We start from the raw sequence: 13,957 nt of genomic DNA, 5'->3' as shown, positions 1-13,957 counted from the left end.
TGATGAAAGATCTTAAAAGACTCGCGGTCGGTTTCAGAAAAGTTAAGGAGAAGTTCATAGAGCTTACTACTGAACGCAAGATCTGCCTGCTGAGCTTTGCTGTGTTCCCGGAGAATCAAGAAGTGAATAGAACAATGCTTTCATGTATTGGTGGATTGGAGAAGGGATTCTCCCTGATGGAATCAAACCGGAAGATGCTGTGAAAGGCATTCTCAAGAGAGTTTATGGAGAAAAAAGTTGATTGAGCCTGTCGAAAACAAACGCAAAGTGGAGCCAAACTGCTACAGATGACACCCTTTGTGCATTCCTCAGTGGTTCGTATCTCAGAGGAGATAGGACTCTTTAGTATGTATCAGAAAGGGAAGAGACGCCAAGGATGAAACACTCAGACTTGAAAAAAGTTTGCCTTGTGGAAGAATCATCAAGCCAGCCAAGAAGCAAAAGCTAAGAAAATGCCAGCAGGGGAATTGAGACAGTGTTCAATGTTTCTGAGAGGTTTCCTGATTTTGCAATTCAAGTGGTTCTCTGATGGAACAAATCATCAGGGAAGAAGAAGTTTAGCCCTCTATCAAAAACTGCATACAAGATGCTAAAGGTGTTTTATCTAGGCAGATGGGATGAGAAACCTGCGAACCGACACATCGAGGGTAGAGAGACCCTGAGCTTATGAAGTACTTGAAGCACATGACCAAACTCAAGTTCTTGAGCTTTCAAGGGAGTTCTCAAGAATTGAAAGACTTGATGATGCTGTCTGTAAGCTTCGGGAGCTCCATATCTTGGACCTCAGAGCTTGCTGCTACTCTGGAGAAGCTTCCAGACATAGAGATTCGCCTAAAGGCACTGACCTACTTAGACATCACAGGATTGCTACATGTGATAGACCGCATGCCAAGAGGCTTCATGGCGTGGATAACTTGAGGAGTTCTCAAGGCTTTGTGGTAGTATGCTACTGATGGGAGACGTTCTGTCTGCTGGATGAGCTGAAGCACTTGAGAAGCTGAGAAAGCTAAGCATTTACTATAAACAAAGGTGGCGACTTCACTGTTTTTCAACTGTTTGTGGAATTCAGGACTTCTCCAACCTGGAAAAGCGAAAGTGGCCTGGGGAGGTATTAATGAACACAACAAAGACAACCAACTGCTGGACCCAGTAAAAAAATTCTTCAGAACGGTGACACTCCTTGGTAATAGCCCATCACAGAACCAGAGCTTCACAATGGTTCAGTGCACAGAGACGATCCAGTTCCAAGCTACCCACCTCCAAGCAAGAAAGTTGCGTGAACTGACCTGCAGTGTTTCCTGACGGCGAAAGAACTTCCATCATTGTTGAGCCTGGTGAAACTCACGTACACGTGAAAACGTACATTGGTAAAAAAATATACATCAAAGGAGGAACCAAGCTTAGGGCTTTGGGAAGTCATGTTGCCTGAGAAAGCCAACGAGGGCAGTGTCAAGGTTTTGCGTCTGAGTCCTTCCCAGGCTAAAGTGGAGTGGAGGGAGCTGAGGACACTATACTTTCCAAAACTGGAGTTCTTGGATAAGTATCAGGAGCCTCAAGTTAGTTTCTGCCCCTGTGATGGTATCGGAATGGCGCGGCAGTCTAACCAACTCTGAGCGAGCGTGCTCAGTTTTTACATGTGTTGTCTATCCATTCTGTTTCGGTGTTGTATGTTGTTTCCTCATTTTCCATTGATGTCTTCCTTGTTTGCTTTCATGTGTTGTTGTTTGTGTGTTACCAGTTGACTAATAAGGAGGTTGCATTGTCTTGTTTTGCTTATCTTATGATACTTTTGGGTATCTAAGAAGCTATGAAGAAATAAGAAACTGAGAGGCTCTGCTATGTACAAATGCATGAGAGCGCTAAGAGTATAGATAGAATAGAAGAGCAGGAACGATATCTTCGGGTATGGTTTCTTATGTAAGAAGTTCAACACAGTATCAGACACCAAGCTCCAGAAACTGGAGAGTTTGACATTAAAAGAAGACTCTACTTGAGGTTCTGGATTATTGATACAACAAAGGACATACAGACAGACACATGCACACACCACAAGCACCAACAGAGACAGAAACAGACAACAGTGAAGACTAATAGAAGAAACCAAATCCCAAGCTTGGAACCACAATGACAAAGGGCTCTTCAATCTTCTCAAGCGGTTTGAGATAGAACCCATTGTGTGGAGTAGAACCATTCGGCTCAGTAGGTGAAGACAGTGATCCAGGTGTTTTGCCTGTTCCATTCCCAAGTGTGTCTGCTCAGTGTTTTCATCTCAAGAGAAAAGTACGGAAGGCAAGAAGCGTGGCCATACAGTCTGAACAGCTAGAGGGAAGACAACACGAGACTTGTTCATAGCTCTTCAATGGCATTTCTGTGTTGTCGTTCCTAGGAGGATTCTTTTACCTTGTATATATCCGTGCGAACGGCCACTTATATCTCAAGGAGCACTTAGAGAATCAGTCAGAGGCCAAAAGACGATGTAATCTCATGTTCCTCTAGGCCACATGCCGTCCTGTCGCCAGATTCTGTTGTTCTCATCCCTGGTTGTACTGTATATCACTCTTCCACCAGAGCCGTTAGGGAATCCATCTGAAAGATATTTTCCCCATCTCTTATCCTTCTCTGAGCTTCTCCCTCATCGTCTTGAAGCTTCTCGTTCCAGTAGTGTTCCTCTCGCACCACATCATCAAACACTAATCAGATAGTTACTCCACTCTGTCTCGAAAACTTCAGTCATGATTCAAGTAGAGGGAGCGCATCAAGCAGAAGAAGCAAGTCCTCATTCTTCCTCTGTCCTGTGTCTGCTTGTCACTCTGCGTCAAGTTTTGTTAGATTCCTAACCTCAGATTCGATATGTTGCTTTATACTTATTACTCTCATCTAGATCTCGCAGCTATTTGTCTTGATCTTGTCGTCAAGTATCGAGACTCCTCAATCGAGATCTCAAGACTCCAAGCGCTGTCAAAGCAGATATCTCCATCCCTTCCGGGTTACAAGTTTTTTAGAATCCACCTCAGATATGCTTACTTATACTAATCTACAGATATCCGTTCCTTCAGACCATGCCAAGAACTGTCAAGATATTCTTTAAAACAGATATCTTACCACGTCTTCAGCAGACCGTTCAGTGCTATGCATAGACACCCAGATTCTTGGAGCGTAAACACTCTTCACGTCTTCATCATTGAAAATGGTCTTGCATAAAGCTGTCTTCCCCACACCGTATTCTCCTACAACCACAAGAGTCTTGAACTCATTGTAGACCTTCTGGTCCAGCAAGAAGTTCTTCAATGACTTGATCTCGTTGCTGAAACCGTGGATTTTATGGCCTGGAAGTTTAGAATCGGATTCCACACGATCATTTTCGTCTGGCTCCAATGCCCCACCCTCTCTCTTTTTCAGAGTTCCTGTTGAGAGATATTTACTTTTGGGATCTTTTTGATCTGTTTTGTTGCCGTTATTGGCCCAGTCTTCATATTTTTGATTGAAGAGGTTTAAGAAGGCTTCTCCTTGCTTTGGAATTTCTGGATTCATATTCAAGAGAAGATAGCAAATAAACACAAAATGAAAAGAAAAATCTGCAGGAAAGAAATAACAAGTAAAGATAAGGAAAAAACAAAAAGAGAGAGAGAAAGGGGTGAAACTTACTTTTTTTTTTTTTTTTTCTTTTGATCCGCACAATTCGTATAGCTATTTTATTTTGATCCGCACAATTCGTATGGCTATTTTATTTTACAAATATTTAATTTTGATATTATCATAAATTTTTGAATATATAATCAATATTTTAATGTTACATATTGTGTAACTTTTTTATCTTATTGTTCAAGTTTCTTACTTTATTAATCTGTAAAATTTGTTTTATAAATTTTACTTTTTTGTTTTGCTATAACATTTCTGAATTCTATACAATTAATTCATAATTTGAAATAATCAAATAGAGAATTTTTTCAACATGTGAAAATATATAGCTGTTTAAATAAAAGTTTAACAAATGTTAATAACTTTATTTTTTAATAAAAATACTACATAGTTAACAAAATTTAACATGCTTTAACGGTAAAACATATTTATTTAAATGAAACAAAATTTTAAAAATAAATAGGTCAATTTATCAATTTAATATTTTTTGATATCTAATCTATACAATATTTTTATTTTAATATAATATAGACTATAATTATAAATTTATAAAAACAATTATTACATATTTTCTGTTTTGTAATAAAATTTAACTAATGTTATTAATATTTTATTACTAATTACGAAATTAGTTAATTTATTATTTAATAAAAATCTTAATTAAATTTTGTTATATTTTTACTCAACAGATTTTGTTATAACTAAAAATAAAATTCAAATTAATAGTTAAAATGATTTGTTATTAATAGATTTATTGATTATTATGTCATATTATATAATTAATGAAATTGACCTAGAATGATTTTTTTATTGTAGATAAAAAAGATACTTTCTTTTTAATAGAGAAGCTTATAAGGTTAGGGGTTTTAAGAAAGTGATTTTTTTTTTTTTGGACAAAAGAAAGTGATTAATTAAAGACCAACATTTTGAAGTCTTCGAACAGTATGGACACAAAAAGTCGTCGAGATACATTCAATAATATGTTCAATTACGAAATGGCACTTTACCATTATTTATTACTAGGGGCATAGCCCCCGGGCAAGCGCGGACCGAATACGTTGTTGATGCGTTGTGTTTGTGTTATTTTTGTGTACGGGATTTTGTCATTTGTTTTTTGTTTTTACTTTTGTTTACCTGTTGATGAGCCCCAGTCCATGGACCAGACCGATCAGAACGTTCCAGACGTCCCATTTGAGGTTAATCCTACCGATCAGATCAGACAGGCTGATCGGGCCGTGTATTGGCTCGACCCGCGAACGTCTGGATTGGAGCTTCGTCCAGATCCCCGACCAGATGCTCGAACTGGCCGAACTGAAGCCCGTCTCTCCCGACCAACTCGACAAGCCAAGACTGATGGTCAAGTCATAACCAACTTAGCTCGACCCAATTCCGATTCAGACCATGGCTTCTCTCTTTTGGCTCGATTGGCTCGTACCGCATGTACCGACGACCGTGCTGATGATCTTTCTACCTTGTTCGATCCGATCATGGACTTTTCCTTTGGATATTTTGTAAGGCAGGGATCCTTAAGCTATCAGAAGACTTGCGCTTTGTTGGAACGCAACTTGTCCGATCAGAACGTCCCGCGCCCCTTGCTGATCGTCCCGCCTATGTGCTGATCCTTACCGCTTTGGACTTAGCCGGTTCGGATGCATCTGGACAGAAGCCGAACGGTCACTTTGACTAGTTTTCTCTCTTTATTTCCGTGTATTGACTAGATCTAGATCTAGATCTACTTTTCTATTTAATGCCTAGATCTACAAAACTCTATAAGTATGTAAACTCTTCATTGGGAATAATTAATCGATTTTTGTCAAAAACTTTTGAGTTAAACTCTTTGTTCTTTGTTTAGAACTTATTTTGTTTCTTGGTGAGTCATATCCAAGCAAACATCTCTCAAACTCGTTGGTCTTGTGAGTCATATCAAGCAACGGTTCGAGATTCTTCTTTTGGTGGACTTGTGAGTCATATCAAGCACCAACTGAAGTCGGGAATATCGAAGGCCATTATGCAACCTTCGTGCGGCCCTTCAATCCATCTAGTTCTCCATTCGGAGTTCATATCCAGATCTGATCCATTCGAGTGAGCCGATTTAGGGTTTTTCAAGTGGTATAAGAGCCGCTCGTTTGGTATCTTCTAAATCATTCATCTTGCTCATCTTCCATTTCTAAATCATAAACACTTCTTCTTCTATCTATCTTCAATCTGGGCCCCTCATTACCATCCTCTACATATAAAAAATAAAAAAAAGAAAAAAAGAAAGATCGATCTATAAAAAAAAAAAGGAATTCGAAAAGATTTCATTTGGGGGATTGGTGGTGTAAGAGAAAGTCTGATGGCTGAGGAGAAATCCAGCCTTTGAGGTGGTTAAAACGGATTCCCAAAACCAAAATCTCTTATCTTTCTATCTTGAGAAAATTCCCTTGTGTTTGCTTCGATTTGTCCATTGGGATTCTTAGATCTGTTCTTCTTAGAACCTTGAGTGGAAACTTGTTTGTGTGACCATCCAAATTCTGAGAGAAACACGTGAGTGGGTGAGGATCAAACACTTGAGAGTGTGAGGATTTTTATCTAACGTTTTGTGTTTAAGAAATTTCAGGAACCATGAGTAGTGATGATGAACGGAACCGTCCCGGAAACTCAGTTGCTGGATTGTCTAACCTTCAAATGTGTGCCTTGAATGATTCTATGTCTAACATGTTGAACGCAGGTTTAGATCAGATCCACCAGAGGCTTGATGAGATTCAGGCCAGCCAAGCTCCTTCTAGAGCCGGAGCAAGAAGAGACCGTCTGCGTAGGAACACTCGGTCCAACGATGAGATCCGAGAGGAGGATGATCAACAGGACGAGGCCAGATCAGCCTACCATCCAAGAAGAGGTCCTAGAACCCGAGATCCAGGTGATGTCAATCCTTCTGCTAGAAATGAACGTACTAATGATAGCTTAAGTGGATTGAAACTAAAAATCCCACCTTTTGAGGGTAAAAATGATCATGATGTTTTTCTTGAATGAGAAAGAAAAATTGAACATGTCTTTGATTGTCAAAACTTTTCTGAACTTAAGAAAGTTAGACTAGATGTTACTGAATACTCTGGCTATGCTATTAATTGGTATGATCATGTTGTGACCACAGGAGGAGAACAGGTGAGAGACCGATTGAGACATGGGATGAGTTTTCCATGCTGATGACGAGACGATTTGTTCCTGCTCATTATCACCTAGACCTCCACTAGAAACTCAGACGCTTGCTTCAAGGCACTAAGTCCGTGGAAGACTACCACCAGGAGATGGAAACTTTGATGATCAAGGCAGATGTAGACGAGCCCATGGATGCCACTATGGCTAGGTTCCTCTCTGGCCTTAACCGAGACATCCAAGACCGTATGGAGCTTCAAGAGTATGGTACTGTGGAACAGATGCTACACAAGGCCATCTCGATCGGGCAACAAGTTAAGAGGAAGAGTTTCTCAAAGCCGGCCATTACCTCTAAACCGGCCTACTCTCCTAAACCGGCTTGTTCTCCTAAGCCAAGCTACCAAGACAAAGATAAGTCTTCTTCCACAACACATAATGCTTTTAAAACTGATGTCCCTGCTCGTGATGATAAAGGAAAGGCAGTTGATACTTCTGGCCGAGCAAGAGACATTAGGTGTTTCAAATGTCAAGGTCTAGGACATTTTGCAAAAAATTGTCCCAACCAACGAGTGATGATTCTCATGGAGAATGGAGAAGTTGAATCTGAGGATGAACAGGAGGACAAGGATGATCTTGGACCAATCTTCGATGATGAGGACGAGTCCTTTGGATATCCGCATCAAGGGCCACTACTTATTGCTAGGAAAGGCATGATCGAGTCTATCTTCGATGAGACAGACGGCCGCTTAGTCGATGGTTCCGATCCCACCTTTGATGATGATTCCGATCCGATCTATGATGAGGAGGCTTGCTTCGACTATCCAGCTTATGGTCCTCTACTTGTCACAAGAAGATCTCTGAGTGTCCAACCCAAAACCAATGAAAAAAAAATAAAGGGAGAATCTCTTTCATTCTCGTTGTTTAGTTTCTGAAAAGGTTTGTTCTTTGATTATTGATGGTGGGACTTGTACTAATGTTGCTAGTGACACTCTTGTCAGGAAACTAGGACTTGCTTCTCGGCCTATCTCTCGTCCTTTCAGGTTGGAATGGCTAAATGAGGCTGGAGAACAGTATGTGAAAAAGCAAGTCACTGTCCCTATTACCATTGGCCGATATGAGGACGAGGTTGTTTGCAACGTTCTTCCTATGGACGCATGCCACATTCTCTTGGGCCGGCCATGGCAATTTGATAAGAGAGCCGTGTATGATGGCTTCACAAACCGACACTCCTTTGATCATAAAGGAAAGAAGATCACTCTTGTTCCTTTGACACCTTTGGAGGTTCATCAAGATCAGATCCAGCTCAAGAGGAGCCATGACAAAGAACCTAAGCTAGATGAACCTGAATCATCCCAATGGTACTCCAACTTCTATATCAAGCAAAGTCAGGTCAAGAGATCTCTTTACTCTCAAAAGTCAGGATTTTTCTGATGTATTTCAGGATTTTTCTGATGTATTTCCAGATGAGAATGCTAAGGGATTGCCACCAATACGAGGCATTAATGCTAAGGGATTGCCACCAATACGAGGCATTGAACATCAGATAGACCTTGTTCTAGGCGCGACTCTACCAAACCGGCCAGCTTACCGTACCAAACCGGTGGAGACCAAGGAACTTCAGAAGCAGATTGGTGACCTCCTTGAGAAAGATTACATCTGGGAAAGCCTCAGTCCTTGTACTGTTCCTGTCCTTCTCGCGTCCAAAAAGGATGGCTCTTGGCGCATGTGTGTGGACTGTCGTGCCATCAACAACATCACGGTAAAGTATAGGCATCCCATCCCTAGGCTAGACGACATGATTGATGAGTTACATGGATCATGTGTTTTTTTCTAAAATTGATTTGAAAAGTGGCTATCACCAGATTAGGATGAAAGAAGGTGATGAGTGGAAACCGCATTTAAAACCAAGTTAGGATTGTATGAATGGCTTGTTATGCCATTTGGTCTTACTAATGCACCTAGCACTTTCATGCGTTTGATGAATCATGTCTTGAGGTCTTTCATTGGACATTTTGTTGTTGTCTACTTTGATGACATTCTTGTCTATAGCAAAAACATTGAAGATCATAAGATACATCTAAAATCTGTTCTTGAAGTTCTTAGAAAAGAAAAACTCTTTGCCAATCTTTGTAAATGCTCTTTTGGAACAGATCACGTGGTGTTCTTAGGTTTTGTCGTAGGTGCTGATGGACTTAGAGTGGACGAGGAGAAAATCAAAGCCATCCGAGACAGGCCGAGTCCATCGACCGTGGGCGAGGTAAGAAGCTTTCATGTTCTGGCCGGTTTCTATAGACGGTTTGTTCCAGACTTCAGTTCCATTTCTGCTACGCTGACTGAAGTGATCAAGAAGAAGGTCGGTTTCAAATGGGAACAAGTCCAAGAAGAAGCTTTTCAGATGTTAAAAGGGAAGTTGACTCATGCTCCGTTACTTGTACTTCCTGATTTTTCTAAAACCTTTGAGATTGAATGTGATGCTTCCGGAGTTGGAATTGGTGATGTCTTGATGTAGGATAGGAAACCCATTTCTTACTTCAGTGAGAAGCTTGGAGGCGCCACACTCAACTACCCCACCTACGACCAGGAGCTATATGCTTTGGTAAGAGCTCTCCAAACGTGGCAACACTATCTTTGGCCTAAGGAGTTTGTTATCCACACGGACCACCAGTCCTTGAGACATCTTAAGGGTCAACAGAAGCTGAACAAGAGACACGCACGTTGGGTTGAGTTCATTGAGACATTTCCTTATGTTATCAAATACAAGCAAGGTAAGGAAAATGTTGTGGCTGATGCCTTGTCCCGAAGGTACACTCTTCTTTCAGCGCTTGAAACGAAACTACTTGGTTTTGAATTTATCAAAGACTTGTATGTGACTGATCCAGATTTCAAAGAAATATTTCAGAAGTGTTCCAAAGTGGCTTACGGAAAGTACTTTCAAAATTATGGATTTTTATTCTTTGGTAACCGTTTGTGTGTCCCCCAATGTTCTTTGAGGGAGTTGTTTCTCAGGGAATCTCATGGAGGAGGCCTTATGGGACATTTTAGAGTCAAGAAGACATACAAGATGGTTTATGATCACTTCTACCGGCCAAGCTTGATGAAGGCCGTTGAGAGGATTTGTGGCCGATGTGTGCTCTGCAAGAAATCCAAAACCAAGGAGTCTAATCACGGTTTGTATTCGGCTCTACCAATTCCTTCTCATCATTGGGTAGATATTTCTATGGATTTTGTTCTTGGTTTGCCTAGGACTAAAACTGGTCGAGACTCCATCTTTGTGGTTGTTGATAGGTTTTCGAAAATGGCTCATTTCATTCCATGTCATAAAACTGATGATGTTGTGCAAGCTGCTGAATTTTTCTTTAGGGAAATTGTTAGATTGTATAGAATGCTTAAGACCATTGTCTCTGATCGTGATGCTAAGTTCCTTAGCTATTTCTGGAAAACTTTGTGGTCTAAATTAGGAACCAGATTGATGTTCTCTACAACTTGTCACCCACAAACTGATGGCCAAACTGAAGTAGTGAATAGAATTTTGTCCGCTTTGCTTAGATCATTGGTTAAGAAAAACCTTAAATTTTGGGAAGAATGCTTGCCTCATGTTGAGTTTGCTTATAACCATGCTATGCATTCTGCTACTAAGTTTTCACCTTTTGAAGTCGTTTATGGCTTTAATCCTTTATCTCCACTTGATCTTTTGCCTTTACACCTGAGTGAAAGAGTTAGCACATATGGCAAAAGGAAAGCAGACACTATCAAGAAGTTACATGAACAAGTTCGTGCCAAACCGAAGGGTACAAAAGATATGCTAACAAGAAGAGAAAGGGGGTGATCTTTAAAGAGGGTGATCTTGTTTGGGTTCACTTGAGGAAAGAACGGTTTCCAGAAGAAAGAAAGTTTAAACTTATGCCTCGGGTCGATGGTCCATTTCAGATCCTTAGAAAGATCAATGACAATGCCTATCAGCTTGATTTGCAAGGTAAGTATGATATTTCTTCAAGCTTTAATGTGTCTGATCTTTCTCCTTTTCTTGTTGATGATCCAGATTTGTGGACAAATCCTTTTAAAGAAGGAGGGAATGATGTGCCCCAGTTCATGGACCAGACTGATCAGAACGTTCCAGACGTCCCAGTTGAGGTTCATCCTACCGATCAGATCAGACAGGCTGACCGGGCCGTGTATCGGCTCGACCCGCGAACGTCCAGATTGGAGCTTCGTCCAGATCCTCGACCAGATGCTCGAACTGACCGAACTGAAGCCCGTCTCTCCCGGCCAACTCGACAAGCCAAGACTGATGGTTAAGTTAGATCCAACTTAGCTCGAGCCAATTCCGATTCAGACCATGCCTTCTCTCTTTTGGCTCGATTGGCTCGTACTGCATGTACCGACGACCGTGCTGATGATCTTTCTACCTTGTCCGATCCGATCATGGACTTTTCCTTTGGATATTTTTCTAAGGCAAGGATCCTTAAGCTATCAGAAGACTTGGGCTTTGTTGGAACGCAACTTGTCCGATCAGAACGTCCCACGGCCCTTGCTGATCGTCCCGCCTATGTGTTGATCCTTACTGCTTTGGACTTAGCCGGTTTGGATGCATCTGGACAGAAGCCGAACGGTCACTTTGACTAGTTTTCTCTCTTTATTTCCATGTAGTGACTAGATCTAGATCTAGATCTACTTTTCTATTTAATGCCTAGATCTACAAAACTCTATAAGTATGTAAACTCTTCACTGGGAATAATTAATCGATTTTTGTCAAAAGCTTTTGAGTTAAACTCTTTGTTCTTTGTTTAGAACTTATTTTGTTTCTTGGTGAGTCATATCCAAGCAAACATCTCTCAAACTCGTTGGTCTTGTGAGTCATATCAAGCAACGGTTCAAGATTCTTCTTTTGGTGGACTTGTGAGTCATATCAAGCACCAACTGAAGTCGAAAATATCGAAGGCCATTCCGCAACCTTCGTGCGACCCTTCAATCCATCTAGTTCTCCATTCGGAGTTCATATCCAGATCTGATCCATTCAAGTGAGCCGATCTTAGGGTCCTTCACATGTGGTCTATAATGGTGATGAATGGAAGAGTTGAACGCACACAGATTGTTTAGGTTGATATTAGTATTAGGACTGAGCAAAAAACCTGAATCAGAAGAACCGAACCGGTCCCGATCCGAAAAAGTAGTACCGAACCCGTACCGAAATTGATTAAATATCCAAACGGGTTCAAAATTCTGGTATCTAGAGAACCGAAACGAACCCGACCCAAACCAAAATATTTAGGGTACCCGAATGTATCCGAAACAGATTTATATACATAAATATGTTAATTATTTTTAGATTTTATTTATATTAAAAAAATTCAAAACATATAAGATATGTTTAAATTATCCAAAATACTTTTAAAATATATACAAATATTCAAAAGTAAATGTCTAAATTAGCTAAAATATACTCAAAACACCAGAAAAACTTAAAATATCTATTGATTTTGTATCCAAATATTCAAAGCAAACCAAATTATATGCTAAGTTTAGGTTTTTTTGACATATGTTATTCAAATTATATGTAATATACTATTTTGTTTATAGATTTTTTTTGAAAATTTTAGTATATAATTAATTTTAAAATTTTCAAAAAGAAATTTAATGGGTTAGCCGAAGCCAAACCGAACCCGCAAAGATCCGAATCGAATCTGAACTAAAATTTTGAAATACCCGAATTTCGCTGAAATATTTGACCCCAAAAACCCGAAAACCTGAAAACCCGAAACCCGAATAAACCCGAAACCGAACCCAAATGGGTATCCGAAAGTCCACCCCTAATTAGTATACCTGGTGGTTTCTTATTTGTTGATATTTGAAATTGTTTATTTGTAATTAATTGATCTAGCATTAGTGTTTTTAGCGTTTTCATGTAAAAAACTTAGTTTTATAGGGTTGGTTTAGTGTCTACAGAATTAGTTATTAATATATTTTTGAAAATAGCCTTGGTGGGAAAAAATAAAATATGGTTTTAAAAAATAGCTACCTTATACTAAAAATAATTAATTCTTTGTTGTTTGCCAAAAAAAATAACGCTTGGAATTTAAAAATAATTTTTTTTCCAAATTAGTTATTTTTAGGGTTTAAACTTGAATTTGATAAAAATGAGTTTTGGTGGAGAAACAAAGTCTGGAATACGTTAAAAAAAAGGATTGTTATGGTGTATTATTGCCCAATATATTGATGAAGTTAAAACTTGATTTTAAAATGTTGTTCCCAAAAGAACCGGCCTTCAATCTCGCTAGACATAAGTGGAGACAAAATGTGCAGCTTGTTGTCGTCCAAAACTATCTTAAGAGAACTGGGCGTGAAGAGTGGGCAAAACAGGTAACTAAATGTGATAGCTGGGCTTTTTTCGCTGAAGATGAACGATACCATTAGGTTATGATAAAAATTTCTGATAGTTGTGTTTGTTCAGTTTCGCGAGGCTGCAAAGAGAGGAGATGATTCTGGAATGCTCAATGTTATGTCAAACGACGGTATGTAGTGCACCAAGTTCTACTTGCGTATTTGTCATTGTTTTATTCTCCTAGCTAGAAAGGAAACCTGATTAAAATCATTGTTGCAGGTGAGGAGGTTGTAACAGCTTTAGGAAGTGAAGTTGACCGGTTAGAGAAAGAGATCCAAGAACTTGTTCCTGGAATCCGGCACGTTGACATCGAAGAACACATTCCCATAGACCAATCTCTATGATCTGTTACTTTCTTCCAGAGGTCTGCGTTGTCGATACATTCTCTTGGCCTTAAGAAATGGAAACCACAAGTCTGGCAGTCTTGGTGAAATAGAAAAAAAAGTTGTGTCAAGTTTGTGTCTTTGTGATTGGGAAATATGTGATGATGAATTCTCCTGTATCTTGTTTTGATGTTAGAAACTTTCATGTGTGACTTTTAAATCCTATGGACAACAAAAAGCTTGTTGTAGTCACGCTGAGTTGTAGTTTAATATCTAAAAGCATCTCTCATATACTTATTTTTCTTAGCCATCTTGTCGTGCCTTTGCTTTGCTTGGCTGTACATGCTTGGAATAATACAAATTTCAAGTGAAATGCAAACAGGAGCCAGATCTCAGGATCTGGACATTTTTAAAAAAATTATCCTTTTTGCGGAAGACGTATTGCGTAAAACAGCGCTGAACATCAACGGCAACGCCTTCA

General features: G+C 39.7%; 2 protein-coding genes and 1 pseudogene across 2 annotated transcripts; 2 read left to right on the top strand and 1 right to left on the bottom strand.

Moving 5' to 3' along the window:
• Positions 1 to 2: 2 nt before the first annotated feature.
• Positions 3 to 953, top strand: LOC125582429 (annotated as a pseudogene).
• A 2,131-nt stretch (positions 954 to 3,084) lies between these two features.
• On the bottom strand, positions 3,085 to 3,575 carry LOC125582428 (probable disease resistance protein At5g45490). The gene has a single exon (XM_048749125.1). It carries the CDS (start codon positions 3,529 to 3,531, stop codon positions 3,085 to 3,087), a length of 447 nt encoding a protein of 148 aa, XP_048605082.1. The 5' UTR covers positions 3,532 to 3,575.
• Positions 3,576 to 12,219: 8,644 nt separating this feature from the next.
• On the top strand, positions 12,220 to 13,879 carry LOC106379821 (metal tolerance protein C4). The gene is made up of 3 exons (XM_013819689.3): positions 12,220 to 13,131; positions 13,223 to 13,283; positions 13,373 to 13,879. The coding sequence occupies exons 1-3, from the start codon at positions 12,988 to 12,990 to the stop codon at positions 13,495 to 13,497; spliced, it is 330 nt and encodes a 109-aa protein (XP_013675143.2). The 5' UTR covers positions 12,220 to 12,987; the 3' UTR covers positions 13,498 to 13,879.
• The last annotated feature ends 78 nt before the right edge of the window (positions 13,880 to 13,957 follow it).

The sequence above is a fragment of the Brassica napus genome, chromosome C2 (assembly GCF_020379485.1).
Source record: "Brassica napus cultivar Da-Ae chromosome C2, Da-Ae, whole genome shotgun sequence".
NCBI lineage: Eukaryota > Viridiplantae > Streptophyta > Magnoliopsida > Brassicales > Brassicaceae > Brassica > Brassica napus.
The sequence above is the reverse complement of the archived record's forward strand: the minus strand, read 5'-3'. Positions and strand labels throughout refer to the sequence as shown.